This window comes from Bombina bombina, chromosome 6 (genome assembly GCF_027579735.1).
Source record: "Bombina bombina isolate aBomBom1 chromosome 6, aBomBom1.pri, whole genome shotgun sequence".
NCBI classification, from domain to species: Eukaryota; Metazoa; Chordata; class Amphibia; order Anura; family Bombinatoridae; genus Bombina; species Bombina bombina.
In genome coordinates this window covers 700,918,994-700,931,441 of record NC_069504.1, presented here as the reverse complement: position 1 = coordinate 700,931,441, position 12,448 = coordinate 700,918,994, and the positions used below count along the sequence as shown (strand labels likewise).

General features: G+C 37.5%; 2 protein-coding genes across 4 annotated transcripts in view; one reads left to right on the top strand and one right to left on the bottom strand.

The window, feature by feature from the left end:
• The window catches only part of NCAPH (non-SMC condensin I complex subunit H), a 132,915-nt gene extending 123,323 nt beyond the window's left edge, over positions 1-9,592 (top strand). For all 3 annotated transcript variants that reach the window (XM_053717824.1, XM_053717822.1, XM_053717823.1), the window contains exons 16-18: positions 8,969-9,048; positions 9,131-9,206; positions 9,288-9,592. In XM_053717824.1, the coding sequence (XP_053573799.1) occupies positions 8,969-9,048; positions 9,131-9,206; positions 9,288-9,347 (216 nt within the window). In that variant the 3' untranslated portion in view covers positions 9,348-9,592. The remainder of the gene's footprint in view (positions 1-8,968; positions 9,049-9,130; positions 9,207-9,287) is intronic.
• An 85-nt stretch (positions 9,593-9,677) lies between these two features.
• The window catches only part of LOC128664575 (serine/threonine-protein kinase 10-A-like), a 345,944-nt gene continuing 343,173 nt past the window's right edge, over positions 9,678-12,448 (bottom strand). Inside the window, 3 exon segments of the mRNA XM_053719393.1 lie at positions 9,678-9,741; positions 9,743-9,780; positions 9,867-9,980. Of these exon segments, the coding sequence (XP_053575368.1) occupies positions 9,678-9,741; positions 9,743-9,780; positions 9,867-9,980 (216 nt within the window).

The window sequence follows — 12,448 nt, the reverse complement described above, 5'->3', positions numbered from 1 at the left end:
AAACTTAGTCCATTCTAAGATTCCTCCCAGTGGTAGATTTCTCCTTCTGGAGTATCTGCAATTCAGGTGTGATGAGAAGCATTCCTTGAACTGGGTTCAGGACCTTTTCTGGGAGTCATAGTTCCAGTCCCAATCTGGGAATGGGATCTAGGTATTTACCTCAAGTTTCTCAGGTTCTGCCCTTCAAAGTAGTATCCATTCTCCTTTGCTGCAAGTGGGCCTGTTCATAACAAATATAGACCTGAAGGATGTGTATGTATTGTTCCCATGATCGGGATCTTCTCAAGTCTGAGTTTCATCTTCTTAGACAGACTTTTAGATCTTGGGGTATTGCAAGGGTGCTTTCTGGACAATATATGGTTCAGGTGTCATCCTTTTTTCGAGCAAACTCTCTTTCAGGAGATCTTGTCCACTTATCTTTCCCATGGATTTGAAATTAATCTGGTGCAGAGTTCCCTTGTTCCATCCACAAGGGTGATTTTTTTTTTTGGGGGGGGGGACCTTAATAGATTCTCTATCTAGGAGAAGATTCTATCAGAGGTCAGCTAATCAAGGATTTATTCCTTTTCCTCTCTCTGCTGTCTACTGTCCAGCCAACAGTAAGCTCTAATGGTTGGGTTGATAGCTTAACCCCTTAATGACCGAGGACGTACGCCATACGTCCTCAGAAAAAATGCAGTTAACGCCTGAGGACGTATGGCGTACGTCCTCGGTTTGGAAAGCAGCTGGAAGCAATCCTCATCGCTTCCAGCTGCTTTCCGGTTATTGCAGGATGCCTCAATATCGAGGCATCCTGCAATAACAATTTGTACCCCTCCGGTGCAGAGAGAGACACTCTGTGGCCCTCTCTACACCGGACATCGATGGCCGCAATCGTTGGTGGGTGGGAGCTGCAGTGGGAGGCGGGTGGGCGGCCATCGATGGCTTCAGAGACACAGAGGGGGGCGGGAGAGTCAGGGGCGCGCACACACGCGCGCGTGCACGGGGGATCGGCGGGCGGGCGCGTGCACGGGAGGGAGCGGGTGGGAACCGCTTACACTACAGAAATAATCCTCTATAAGTGGGAGGAAGAGGGGGAATAAATGCCCCCAAAAAGTAATCTAAGGGATCTGGGAGGGGGTGGGGGTAGGGGTTGGTCGTGGGGAAGCTACACTACAGAAAAATGTAAAAAAAAAAAAAAAAAATGAGAAAAAAAATATTGTTAACTGGGTACTGGCAGACAGCTGCCAGTACCCAAGATGGCCCCCAATAAGGCGGGGGGGGGGGTTAGAGAGCTGTTTTGGGGGGGGGATCAGGGAGGTTGGGGGCTAAGGGGGGATCCTACAAAGTAGCATATGTAAATATGCTAAAGATGTATTTTTAAAAAAAAAAAAAACTTTTATCTTAGTACTGGCAGACTTTCTGCCAGTACTTAAGATGGCGGGGACAATTGTGGGGTGGGGGAGGGAAGGGAGCTGTTTGGGAGATATCAGGGGGTCTGATGTGTCAGGTGGGAGGCTGATCTCTACACTAAAGCTAAAATTAACCCTGCAAGCTCCCTACAAACTACCTAATTAACCCCTTGACTGCTAGCCATAATACATGTGTGATGCGCAGCAGCACTTAGCGGCCTTCTAATTACCAAAAAGCAACGCCAAAGTCATATATGTCTGCTATTTCTGAGCAAAGGGGATCCCAGAGAAGCATTTACAACTATTTATGCCACAATTGCACATGCTGTTTGTAAATAATTTCAGTGAGAAACCTAAAATTGTGAAAAATTTAGCGTTTTTTTTTTATTTGATTGCATTTGGCGGTGAAATGGTGGCATGAAATATACCAAAATGGGCCTAGATCAATACTTGGGGTTGTCTACTACACTACACTGAAGCTAAAATTAACCCTAGAAGCTCCCTACATGCTCCCTAATTAATCCCTTCACTGCTGGGCATAATACACGTGTGGTGCGCAGTCGCATTTAGCAGCCTTCTAATTAGTAAAAAGCAAAACCAAAGCCATATATGTCTGCTATTTATGAACAAAGGGGATCCCAGAGAAGCATTTACAACCATGTATGCTATAATTGCATAAGTTTTTTTGTAAATAATTTCAGTGAGAAACCTAAAGTTTGTAAAATAAATTGTGAAAAGGTGAACAATTTTTTTTATTTGATCACATTTGGCGGTGAAATGGTGGCATGAAATATACCAAAATGGGCCTAGATCAATACTTTGGGATATCTTCTAAAAAAAAATATATACATGTCAATGGATATTCAGGGATTCCTGAAAGATATCAGTGTTCTAATGTAACTAGCGCTAATTTTGAAAAAAAGTGGTTTGGAAATAGCAAAGTGCTACTTGTATTTATGGCCCTATAACTTGCAAAAAAAGCAAAGAACATGTAAACATTGGGTATTTCTAAACTCAGGACAAAATTTAGAAACTATTTAGCATGGTTTTTGTTTGGTGGTTGTAGATGTATAACAGATTTTGGGGGTCAAAGTTAGAAAAAGTGTGTTTTTTTTTTTCATTTTTTCCTCATATTTTATAATTTTTTTTATAGTAAATTATAAGATATGATGAAAATAATGGTATATTTTGAAAGTCCATTTAATGGCGAGAAAAACGGTATATAATATGTGTGGGTACATTAAATGAGTAAGGGGAAAATTACAGCTAAACACAAACACAGCAGAAATGTAAAAATAGCCTTGGTCCCAGACGGACAGAAAATGGAAAAGTGCTGTGGTCATTAAGGGGTTAACCATCTTGCAACTAGAGGGTTGGGGTTAATGAATCTAGCTGTAGTTGATTTTTCCTTCACTTTTCAGTGACTCTATGTATGAAGGGAATTGGTCTGATGGTTTCCATGGACATCATTCCCTTTTTGCTATTTTCAATACAATGGAGATCATTCGGATCTGTCTCAGGAGGTAGATCTAGATCAATCATCAAGAGACTTTCTCCCAGGGTGGTTTTTCAGGAGTATTTGTCTCAAGGAGCGTGCTTCTGGAGACATTCCTGGGTGATGTGACCACGGACGCCAGCCTACTGGGATGGGAAGCAGTCTGGGACTTATTTAAGGCATGGAAGTGACTGCTTTTTTCTTTAACATCTTGGAGTTGAAAGAGATTCGCAATGTTCTAAAGCTCAGCCTCAATCGTCCTTAACTTTGTTCCAGTCGGACAAGGTCACCTCAGTGGCTTACATCAGTGGCCGTGCTGTCTAAGGCACTGGATTAAACCTCCAGTCACCTTGGAGGCGTGGGTTCGGATCCCACCACTCCAGAATCGCGTTAACCTATGCGGTGCATGGACATTATTTAATCCAGAGGAACTCGGAGTTCCTTAGTCATAGGTGGTGAATTGGATTGTCTGTGGGCGGAAGCTCACAATTGCTATTTCTCATCCATTTTCCAGGGGTGGACAACTGGGAGACTCTCCATCTGGAGGTGTTCTCCGGGTAAACCCTCAAATGGGGGGTTTCCGGAGTTGGCTTTTGAGGGCGTTTCGGCAGAACGCCAAGCTTCCAAGATACGGTTCAAGGTCTAGTGATCTGCAGACCGTTCCGATAGATGTTCTGGTGGCTTTTCCTGGGATTTCAATCTCTCATCTCTGTTTCCTAAGTTTGCTTCCTTCCACGAGTCATTGCTCGTGTCAAACAGGAGAGTGCATCAGTAGTTCTGATGGCTCCTGCGTGTCTTCACAGGATTGGGTATGCAGACCTAGTGGAGATATCATTTTTCTCACCTTGGAGATTGTCTCTGAGGAAGGACCTTCTAATTCAGGGTCTATTCCTTTACCCAAATATCATTTCTCAGAAGCTGACTGCTTGGAGTTTGGACTCTAAGTTCGGTTTAAGCGTGGGTTTTCTGAGTCAGTCATTGAGACCATGTTTCTGGCTTGTAGCTTGTTACTTTAAACATTTACTATAAGATATGGCGTAAATGTTCTTATGGTGTGAATCCGTAGGCTACTCTAGGAGTAGGGTCAGGATTATTAGGATTTTGCCCTTCCTACACGAAGGTCTGGAGTTTTGTCAGTCAGTTCTCTGAAGGGTCCGATTTCTGCATTATATTTTCTTGCTGCATAAGCGTCTGGCGGACGTGCCAGATGTGCAATTTTTTTTTTGTCAGGCCTTGGTCAGAATCAGGCCTGTGTTTTAAGTCTGTTGCTCCTCCTGGAAACCTTAACTTTTGTTCTTAAAGTTTTGCAGTGTTAGAAAGTGTATAATGATTGAGCAAACAAATGCTAAAGGTGAAAATAAAACTAATAATAACAAATGTGACTAATCAGTGGTCATAAATGGAATCACAAAAAATAGTTACAAAATTTTTTGGTGTTCAAATAAGTTTAACTTATGTGTGCAATTAAATAAATGTGCAGAAAAATAAATGTGCAAAAATTATATGCAATGATAATGTGCAATTAATGTGTGATAAGAACCAAGCTATGATAAACTGCGAGTATCCGTTTGATCCTCAAAAAAGTCTTAATTGTATCCTCCAAAGAGTCCTAAATTATCCAAAATCTAATACATTTATTCAATAGAGAGAAATAGTCAAAATATATATAGATATAGATACAATGATAAAAGGATACAAAATACAATTTGCGGCCGCAGTTAAAATACAAATAAAAATATCGAATTAAACTAATTGCACAGAATATAAAATCACAGAGATACTAGGGACAAAGTCTTTTCAGAAATGTCCGGTATACAAATCTTATCATATGAGGAAAACAGATTGTCCCAGAGGTGATGTGGTCAAACTTGGAGCTCTTTATTCTGGTATGGGACCTCAGAAAACAGCCGCTGGGTTCTGTTGATGGGAAAGAGCAACTCCTTAATGCAGTGTCTACAGCAATATTTCTTAAGAGTATATCCATACTCACATTTAGGTTTGTGTTATCCGGCGTAGACCCTCAGGTGAGGACACAGAATCAGATGTGCTTCCTTGTCTGCTTGAAATAACACCCTAGGAGTAACAGGTTGATAATGGCTTTGAGTAATTTCCTTTGCTTATTGCTGAAGACAAAATAAAAACATTCATGTGGTGAAGCCAGTTAATTCCTCATCTGTGCTTCTGAAGTTAGTTTTCAGTTAACAAGTTGTGAATTTTCCAATTATATATTTATAGGTTGCATCTGTATAAGAAATATGGGTACTCTTGACAGATATCACGAGCATATCTTGCTGGCTCACGTGTCCGCACAGTTGGTTAGCCTGTTCTCTCGAGAGACGCTCCCCTCTTTTTTGATTGTTTGTGTGAGTATCTGCGCTGCTCAAATTTATTAGTCTTAAAGTTTTGCAGCAAGCACCGTTTGAGCCATTGCATTCCATAGATATTAAGTTGTTGTCTGAAGGTTTTGTTTCTTATTGCTATCTCTTCTGCTTGGAGAGTGTCTGAACTCTCAGCTTTGCAGTGCGATTCGCCTTATCTTTCATGCTGATGAGGCGGTTCTTCGTACTAAGTTATGTTCCTTTCTAAAGTGGTTTTGGACAGAAATTTTAATCAGGAAATTGTTGTTCCTTCTCTTTGTCATAGTTCTTCTTTTCTGAAGAACGTTTGCCGTACAACTTGGTGGTTGTGCATGCTTTACATTTTTTTATTTACAGGCGACTAAGGATTTTTACCAGTCTTCTGCCCTATTTGTTTGTTTGTTTCTCTGGGAAACGTAAGGGTCAGAAAGCTTCTGCTACTTCTCTTTCTCTCTGGTTGAGAAATATAATTGGTTTTGCTTATGAGACTGCTGAGCAGCAGTCTCCTGAGTGAATTACAGCTCATTCCACTAGGGCTGTCTCTTCTTCTTTGGTCTTCAAAAATTAAGCTTCTGTGGAACGGTTTTGCAAGGCTGCAACTTGGTCTTCTCTGCATACCCTGTCCAAATTTTACAAATTGGATTCTTTTGCCTCGGGTGAGGTTCTTTTGGGAGAAAGGTTCTTCAAGTGATGCCTTCTGTTTAGGTTACCTGTCTTGTCCCTCCCTAATCATCGGTGTCCACTAGCTTGGGTATAGGTTCCCAACAGTAATTGATGATTCTGGGGACTCACCGTATCTTAGGAAAGAAAACAAAATTTATGCTTACCTGATAAATGTATTTCTTCCCGGATACGGTGAGTCCACGGCCCACCCTTTATTTTAAGACAATTATTTTTAACTTTAACCTCAGGCACCTCTACACCTTGTGTTATTTCCTTTTTCTCTATTTTCCTTCGGTCGAATGACTGGGGATTGTGGGAAGGGAAGTGACATATAACAGCTTTGCTGTGGTACTCTTTGCCTCCTCTTCTGGCCAGGAGTGGTGTTCCCAACAGTAATTGATGATTCCGTGGACTCGCCTTATCCGGAAGGAAATACATTTATCAGGTAAGCATAAATTTTGTTTTTTACAGGTTGTCTTTAATAGGTTTCATGTTATTTAGTCTTCAAGAATCAGTTTGTGCCCCCCCCCCCCAATAATGCCAAAATCACTAACTGTCCTCATATCTAAAGATTAAAGATGAATTTGCATTGTTGTTACAAAGGAGGCAGAAGTGTATAAAATCTTTAAAAGTTCCAAAATTATGCATATAGTATGCAAAAAATCTGTAACTATATTTGAATTTACAATGTTATATGTTTGTTTTAAAGGTTTCTGGGTACATTTCAACAGAACATTACAATCATGATACTTTTGTTGTAAAGGAGAATCTAGCAGTAGAAAATGTATAAAGCAGAGATAAGCTTCAGAAAACTATGAATACTAACGCCATATAATAGGAACAAATTAATGGGACAGTTTACACCATTTTTCATATAACTACTATAAAGAATGATATGCACAGATACTGATCTAAACATCCAGAATACAACCTTTTTAAAAACTTAATTAGAGACAGTTTAGCACTGTTTATTTAGGATAGTAGGAACACCCAGGGAAAGTGTTTGATAGCTGACTCCCCCCCCCCCCTCCCCGTTCCCTGCATATGAAAAGACAGATTATACAAACAGAAGCCAGCAGTAGACTGGAAAAGTGCGTCTACTTCTGACATTGTGGGGCTTGGTTAGGAGTCTGAAAATGTTATTAAAAAATAAGCAAAACTAAATATTGTTACAAAAACACTCCCAGATGGGCTATATAAATGGCTCATCTACAACACATTTATGCAAATAAAAATTTGGTGTATAATGGACCTTTAAAGTCTAACTTAAACCAAACAACTTTCCAATTTACATTTACTTCTATTTATTAAATTTTGTTTTTGCTCTATTTCGAAGAGTAAACCTAGGTAGTGTAAAAGAAGCTTAGGTGTGTGCACATGTCTTTAGCATTCTATAGCAGCAGTGTCTGCATCTATGTATAACATTGCTATAAACACATGCACACTCCTGAGGATTACTTTTTTTTATTTTTTTTTATTAATGAGGTTTAAAGTACATAGTACAAATGCAAAAAAGTAATCATAAAAATCTACCTGTTGATTTCTTTGTACAAAATAACATCAAGTTGGAAGAAAAGAGTAAACTCAACTATCCCTTGAGTAAGAGAACAGTCCAACTATGCACTTAAGCTGAAGTGCTTGCACGACAATATTATTAATCCAATGGTATAGGTTTACTCTTTTAAAGGACCACTAAACCCAAATTGTAACCTACATGATTTTATATCTGAGAATAATGTTGCAATGAAAACTGCAGCTTTATTTTGTCAAATGAGTATACTGTTTTATGTTCATTTCACTGATTTCCGTGTCCCACAGAACAAAACAATCCTTGCTAACCAATCACAAACTAATAGTCGGATAAAGCACAAACTCTGTTTGCACATGTGCAGTTGAGAGAGACTGGGATAAACCTGCTCTTATCTCTTCCCTTAAAGGGACAGTTTACACCAATTTTCATGTAACTGCATGTATTATACACTACTATAAAGAATAATATGCACAGATACTGATTAAAATCACAGTTTAGCTTGGTTGAAAAGATTAGTTGGAACATCCACTGGAAGACTCTTAACACAAACAAGAGCAAGCTGGAGTAGGTAGACAACAGTCTACTTCTAAAACTTTGAGGCTTGGTTAGGAGTCTGAAAATCAGTGCTATGTTATTTAAAAATAAGCAAAATTATACTTTAAAAAAAAAAACAAAACCCTGTATAGACTATATAAACAGATCAGCTACAAGACTTTTATGCAAAGGAAAATCTATTGTATAATGACCCTTTAAGGTGGTTTAGCACTGATTCAACTTGGCTACTATTGCAAAGAATGATTCTTCTATCAAGATTGTTGATGCAAAACGTGACTGCTGAAAATCTTAGGGGGAGGATGAAGTAAACAAAAGCTTACATAAATTGGCTAAAAGTATTAACCCAAACCTGGGAGAAAGTGAAAATGTGTAAAAGTGAAACAAGCACAATTTTAGATGTATTTTACAGAAAGAGGTAGCAAAATAAATAATTTATGTATATTTTGTTACAAAGATTCATTATATCCTTTCATAAAGCGTTAACTTTACTGTCACTTTAACAATGCATACCAAGAAAACTAAGTTGGAACATTTTTAAATGTCATCTATCCAATCCATTTATTTAAGTTTGACTTTACTGTCTCTTTAAATATTTATAAAAAACTTGATATATCTATGCTTACAATAAAAACACTGGAGATTATTTCTGTACATTTATTTAATTGTTATTTTAATATCAGAGTTTTAACATCTTTTTTTTTTTGTATAAATACATTTTTGACATGTTTAATTGCTGCTTTTAATTATGCATAATATGAGGTACCTAGTACTGTAAAGAGCTATCATAATGTAGATAAATGTTAAAGGGAATTATGATACAGATGGGGAAAATTGTACAACCCTTTTAGAAGTTATACATTGTATGGAAGAGTGACATAGATTATCAGAAAGGACACAGGGAGGGAATCAAGTGGAAACAATTAAAAATAAGTTTTACATTTTTATTGTATTTCTGTTTTCGTTTTTGGAAAAAAAGGTGTCAAAGGATGAACCTGAAACTGCAGTTGTTACGGATGAGAGTGTTTTCAGCAATGTCACTAAGGATTTGCAGAAAAGGTAGAATGCCTATTTAATTTTGCTGATTTCCATGTATTTATATATTTGCTATTCTTAACACAGTGTCATTTTTGATAAGCAGGTTGCCTCCAATTATGGCACAGAATCTCTCGGTGCCCCTGGCCTTTGCGTGCCTTTTGCATTTGGCTAATGAGAAGGTAAGTAAAGCAAGGTATTGATGAACCACAGTAGCTTAATTTGTAAATTATCCTGATAATCTGTCTTTTATCTCTCTGTAGAACTTGAAGCTGCAAGGAGTGGAGGATTTGTCTGATGTGATGATAATGCAAGGTGATTAATTATCACGGAAATGAGAACAGAGAAAGATGGTCTAGAATTGTCCATTGTGGAATCCACACATAACAGGGAAAAAAGCCTACCGTCTAAATATATTAAAGACTTTTTTTATTCAGTACCCAAACGTTACTATGAATTTGAGATTCCTTTCCCATAACTGTACATAGTGTATTTATCTCTAAAATACCACATACCTTTTTTCTTCTACAAATTGATGTTTGTTAAAATAAATCTTTAAACAAACCAACATTGAAACTAGATTTTAATTTATATTTTAAGCGGACGATGATTTGAAATGCTAAACAACTGAATGTTGTCACTCATCTATTTGGTCACGAGAAGAATAAGTGGGAAGTGCGTCTCTCTGGTTCCTTGTTTATCCGCTTTCCCGTCTGTTATCTGTTGCTGCTTCAGTGACAACTCTGCATCTAAATTCTTGGGCAAATTTAAATAACAAGATGAACTTTGACTGCATTACGTGTATAGTGTAACAATTTGACATTTGGTATTGTTTTTATCACCTCTTTACTTAGTCTTGAGCGTTCTTTCCACTGCTCAGTCTCCATGCTGTGTTCTGCATCCAGCTGTTGCAGCTTCTTTTTCTCCAGTGTTTGCAGAGTTTTCATTTTCTCTTCCTGAAGAACAATAGGTAATTTTATTTAAAAAGATGAAAACAAGTCTTGCCAAAAACATAAACTAGTAACTCTTGTGAGGGAGGTGGAAAATTTAAAATGAGATATACAGGAGGAAAAAAAGCTCTTTAGTCTAAAATATAACTTACATTACATTTTGAGATATATATTGTGTATGTATAATAAAACAAATGTGTGGGAAAATATCACTATAGTTTACTAGTAAGGGATTAAACTACTAACCCAATTTCTTTCTTGTCTGGGACTAGTGGGTTAGTGAAAATTTCAAGATATATATAGATATATAGAGAGAGATATAGATAGTCAATAATGATAGATATACAGTCATGTGAAAAAGTACACCCTCTTTAAATTCTATGGTTTTACATATCAGGACATAACAATCATTTGGTCCTTAGCAGGTCCTAAAATTAGGTAAATATAACAAAAATAAAGCCAAAATGGAGAAGCCATGTGTGAAAAACTAAATACACCCTTACTGCTTCCATAAGAGGCTAAGAGGTGCTGCTAACCAAATGCCCTTGATTAATTAATCATCCGCAAGTTGGACCACCTCTATAATAGCTGAAGTTTTAGCAGTTTGCTGATCTGGAGCATTCAGGTGTGTGTTTACACAATGCCAAGGAGGAAAGACATCAGCAATAATCTTAATGAAGCAATTGTTGCTGCCCATCAATCTGGGAAGGGTTATAAGGCAATTTCCAAACAATTTAAAGTCCATCGTTCTACAGTGTGAAAGATTATTCACAAATGGGAAAACATTCAAGACAGTTGCCAATCTTCCAAGGAGTGGACGTCCCAGCAAATTCACCCCAAGGTCAGACCGTGCAATGCTCAGAAAAAATTGCAAAAAACCCAAGAAATCTCAGACTCTGCAGGCCTCAGTTAGAATGTTACAGTTCATAATAGTACAATTAGAAAACTTAAACACAAATTAATCAGCGCTGGAAGGACAAAAGGCAAAGATAATCAATAGAAATGAGAATGTAGATTGTGCACCATTGTATATAAAAAGAGCAGTGCTACTTAATCTATTGCAATAGTCTTTCTGATATGATATAGAATCACAGATAAATATTGAATATAATGTTGTGTAAAAATATATATATAAAATACGATGAATAAAATTATATAAAAGTTCTACAGTTAAAAAATAGCTTCTGAAATAATAAAAGTTCAATGGCTTCTGAAAATAGCCAATCATGATATACAGTCACCGTGTGAAACAGAGGCCCCAACAGGAAAAGTCCATTACTCCCAGAGTCTGGTAAACTTGGGATGTGTGACGATCCACAAATGTCTTCTGAAAGCGAACCGGACAATGCTGCTTGAATCAAGAGCGTCTCTCTGCACAATTAGAAAAATACTGAACATGTATGGTTTGTATGGAAGGGGAATGCCTCTTTTCTCTACAAAGAACATGGCAGCACGGCTTAAATTCGCAAAGTTGCATCTGAACAAACCACAAGACTTCTGGAACAATGCCTTTTGGACAGATGAGAACAAAGTGGAGATGTTTGGTGAAAACCAAACACAGCCTATCAGCACAAACACCTCATACCAACTGTCAAGCACGGTGGTGGAGGGGGGATGATTTGGGCTTGTTTTGCAGCCACAGGACTTGGGAACCTTGCAGTCATTGAGTCAACCATGAACTCCTCTGTATACCAAAGTATTCTAGAGTCAAATGTGAGGCCATCTGTCCGACAGCTAAAGCTTAGCTGAAATTGGGTCATGCAACAGCACAATGATCCAAAGCACACCAGCAAATCTACAACAGAATGGCTGGCTGAAAAAGAAATGAATCAAGGTGTTGCAATGGCCCAGTCAAAGTCCAGACCTCAACCTGATTGAAATGCTGTGGTGGGACCTTAAGAGAGCTGTGCATAAACAAATGCCCACATACCTCAATGAACTGAAGCATTGTTTAAAAAAAGTGGGCCTAAATTCATCCACAACGATGTGAGAGACTGATAAAATCATACAGAGAAAGATTAATTCAAGTTATTGTTGCTAAAGGTGGTTCTACAAGCTATTGAATAACAAGATGTAGTTTTTCACACATGGCTTCTCCATTTTGACTTTATTTTTGTTCAATAAATCATGACACCGTTTAATATGTCATGTGGGGGTGTTCATCTGAGGTTGTATTTACCTAATTTTAAGACCTGCTAAGGGCCAGATGATTTTATTATGTCTGGATACGTAAAACCATAGAATTCAAAGAGGGTGTATTTTTTATATATATATATATATATATATATATATATATATATATATATATATATATATATATATATATATATATATATATATATATATATATATATATATATATACAGTATATGTATGTGTGTGTATATGTATACATGTATGTGTATATATAAAAAATGTGTGTGTGTGTATATATATATATATATATATATATATATATATATATATATATATAT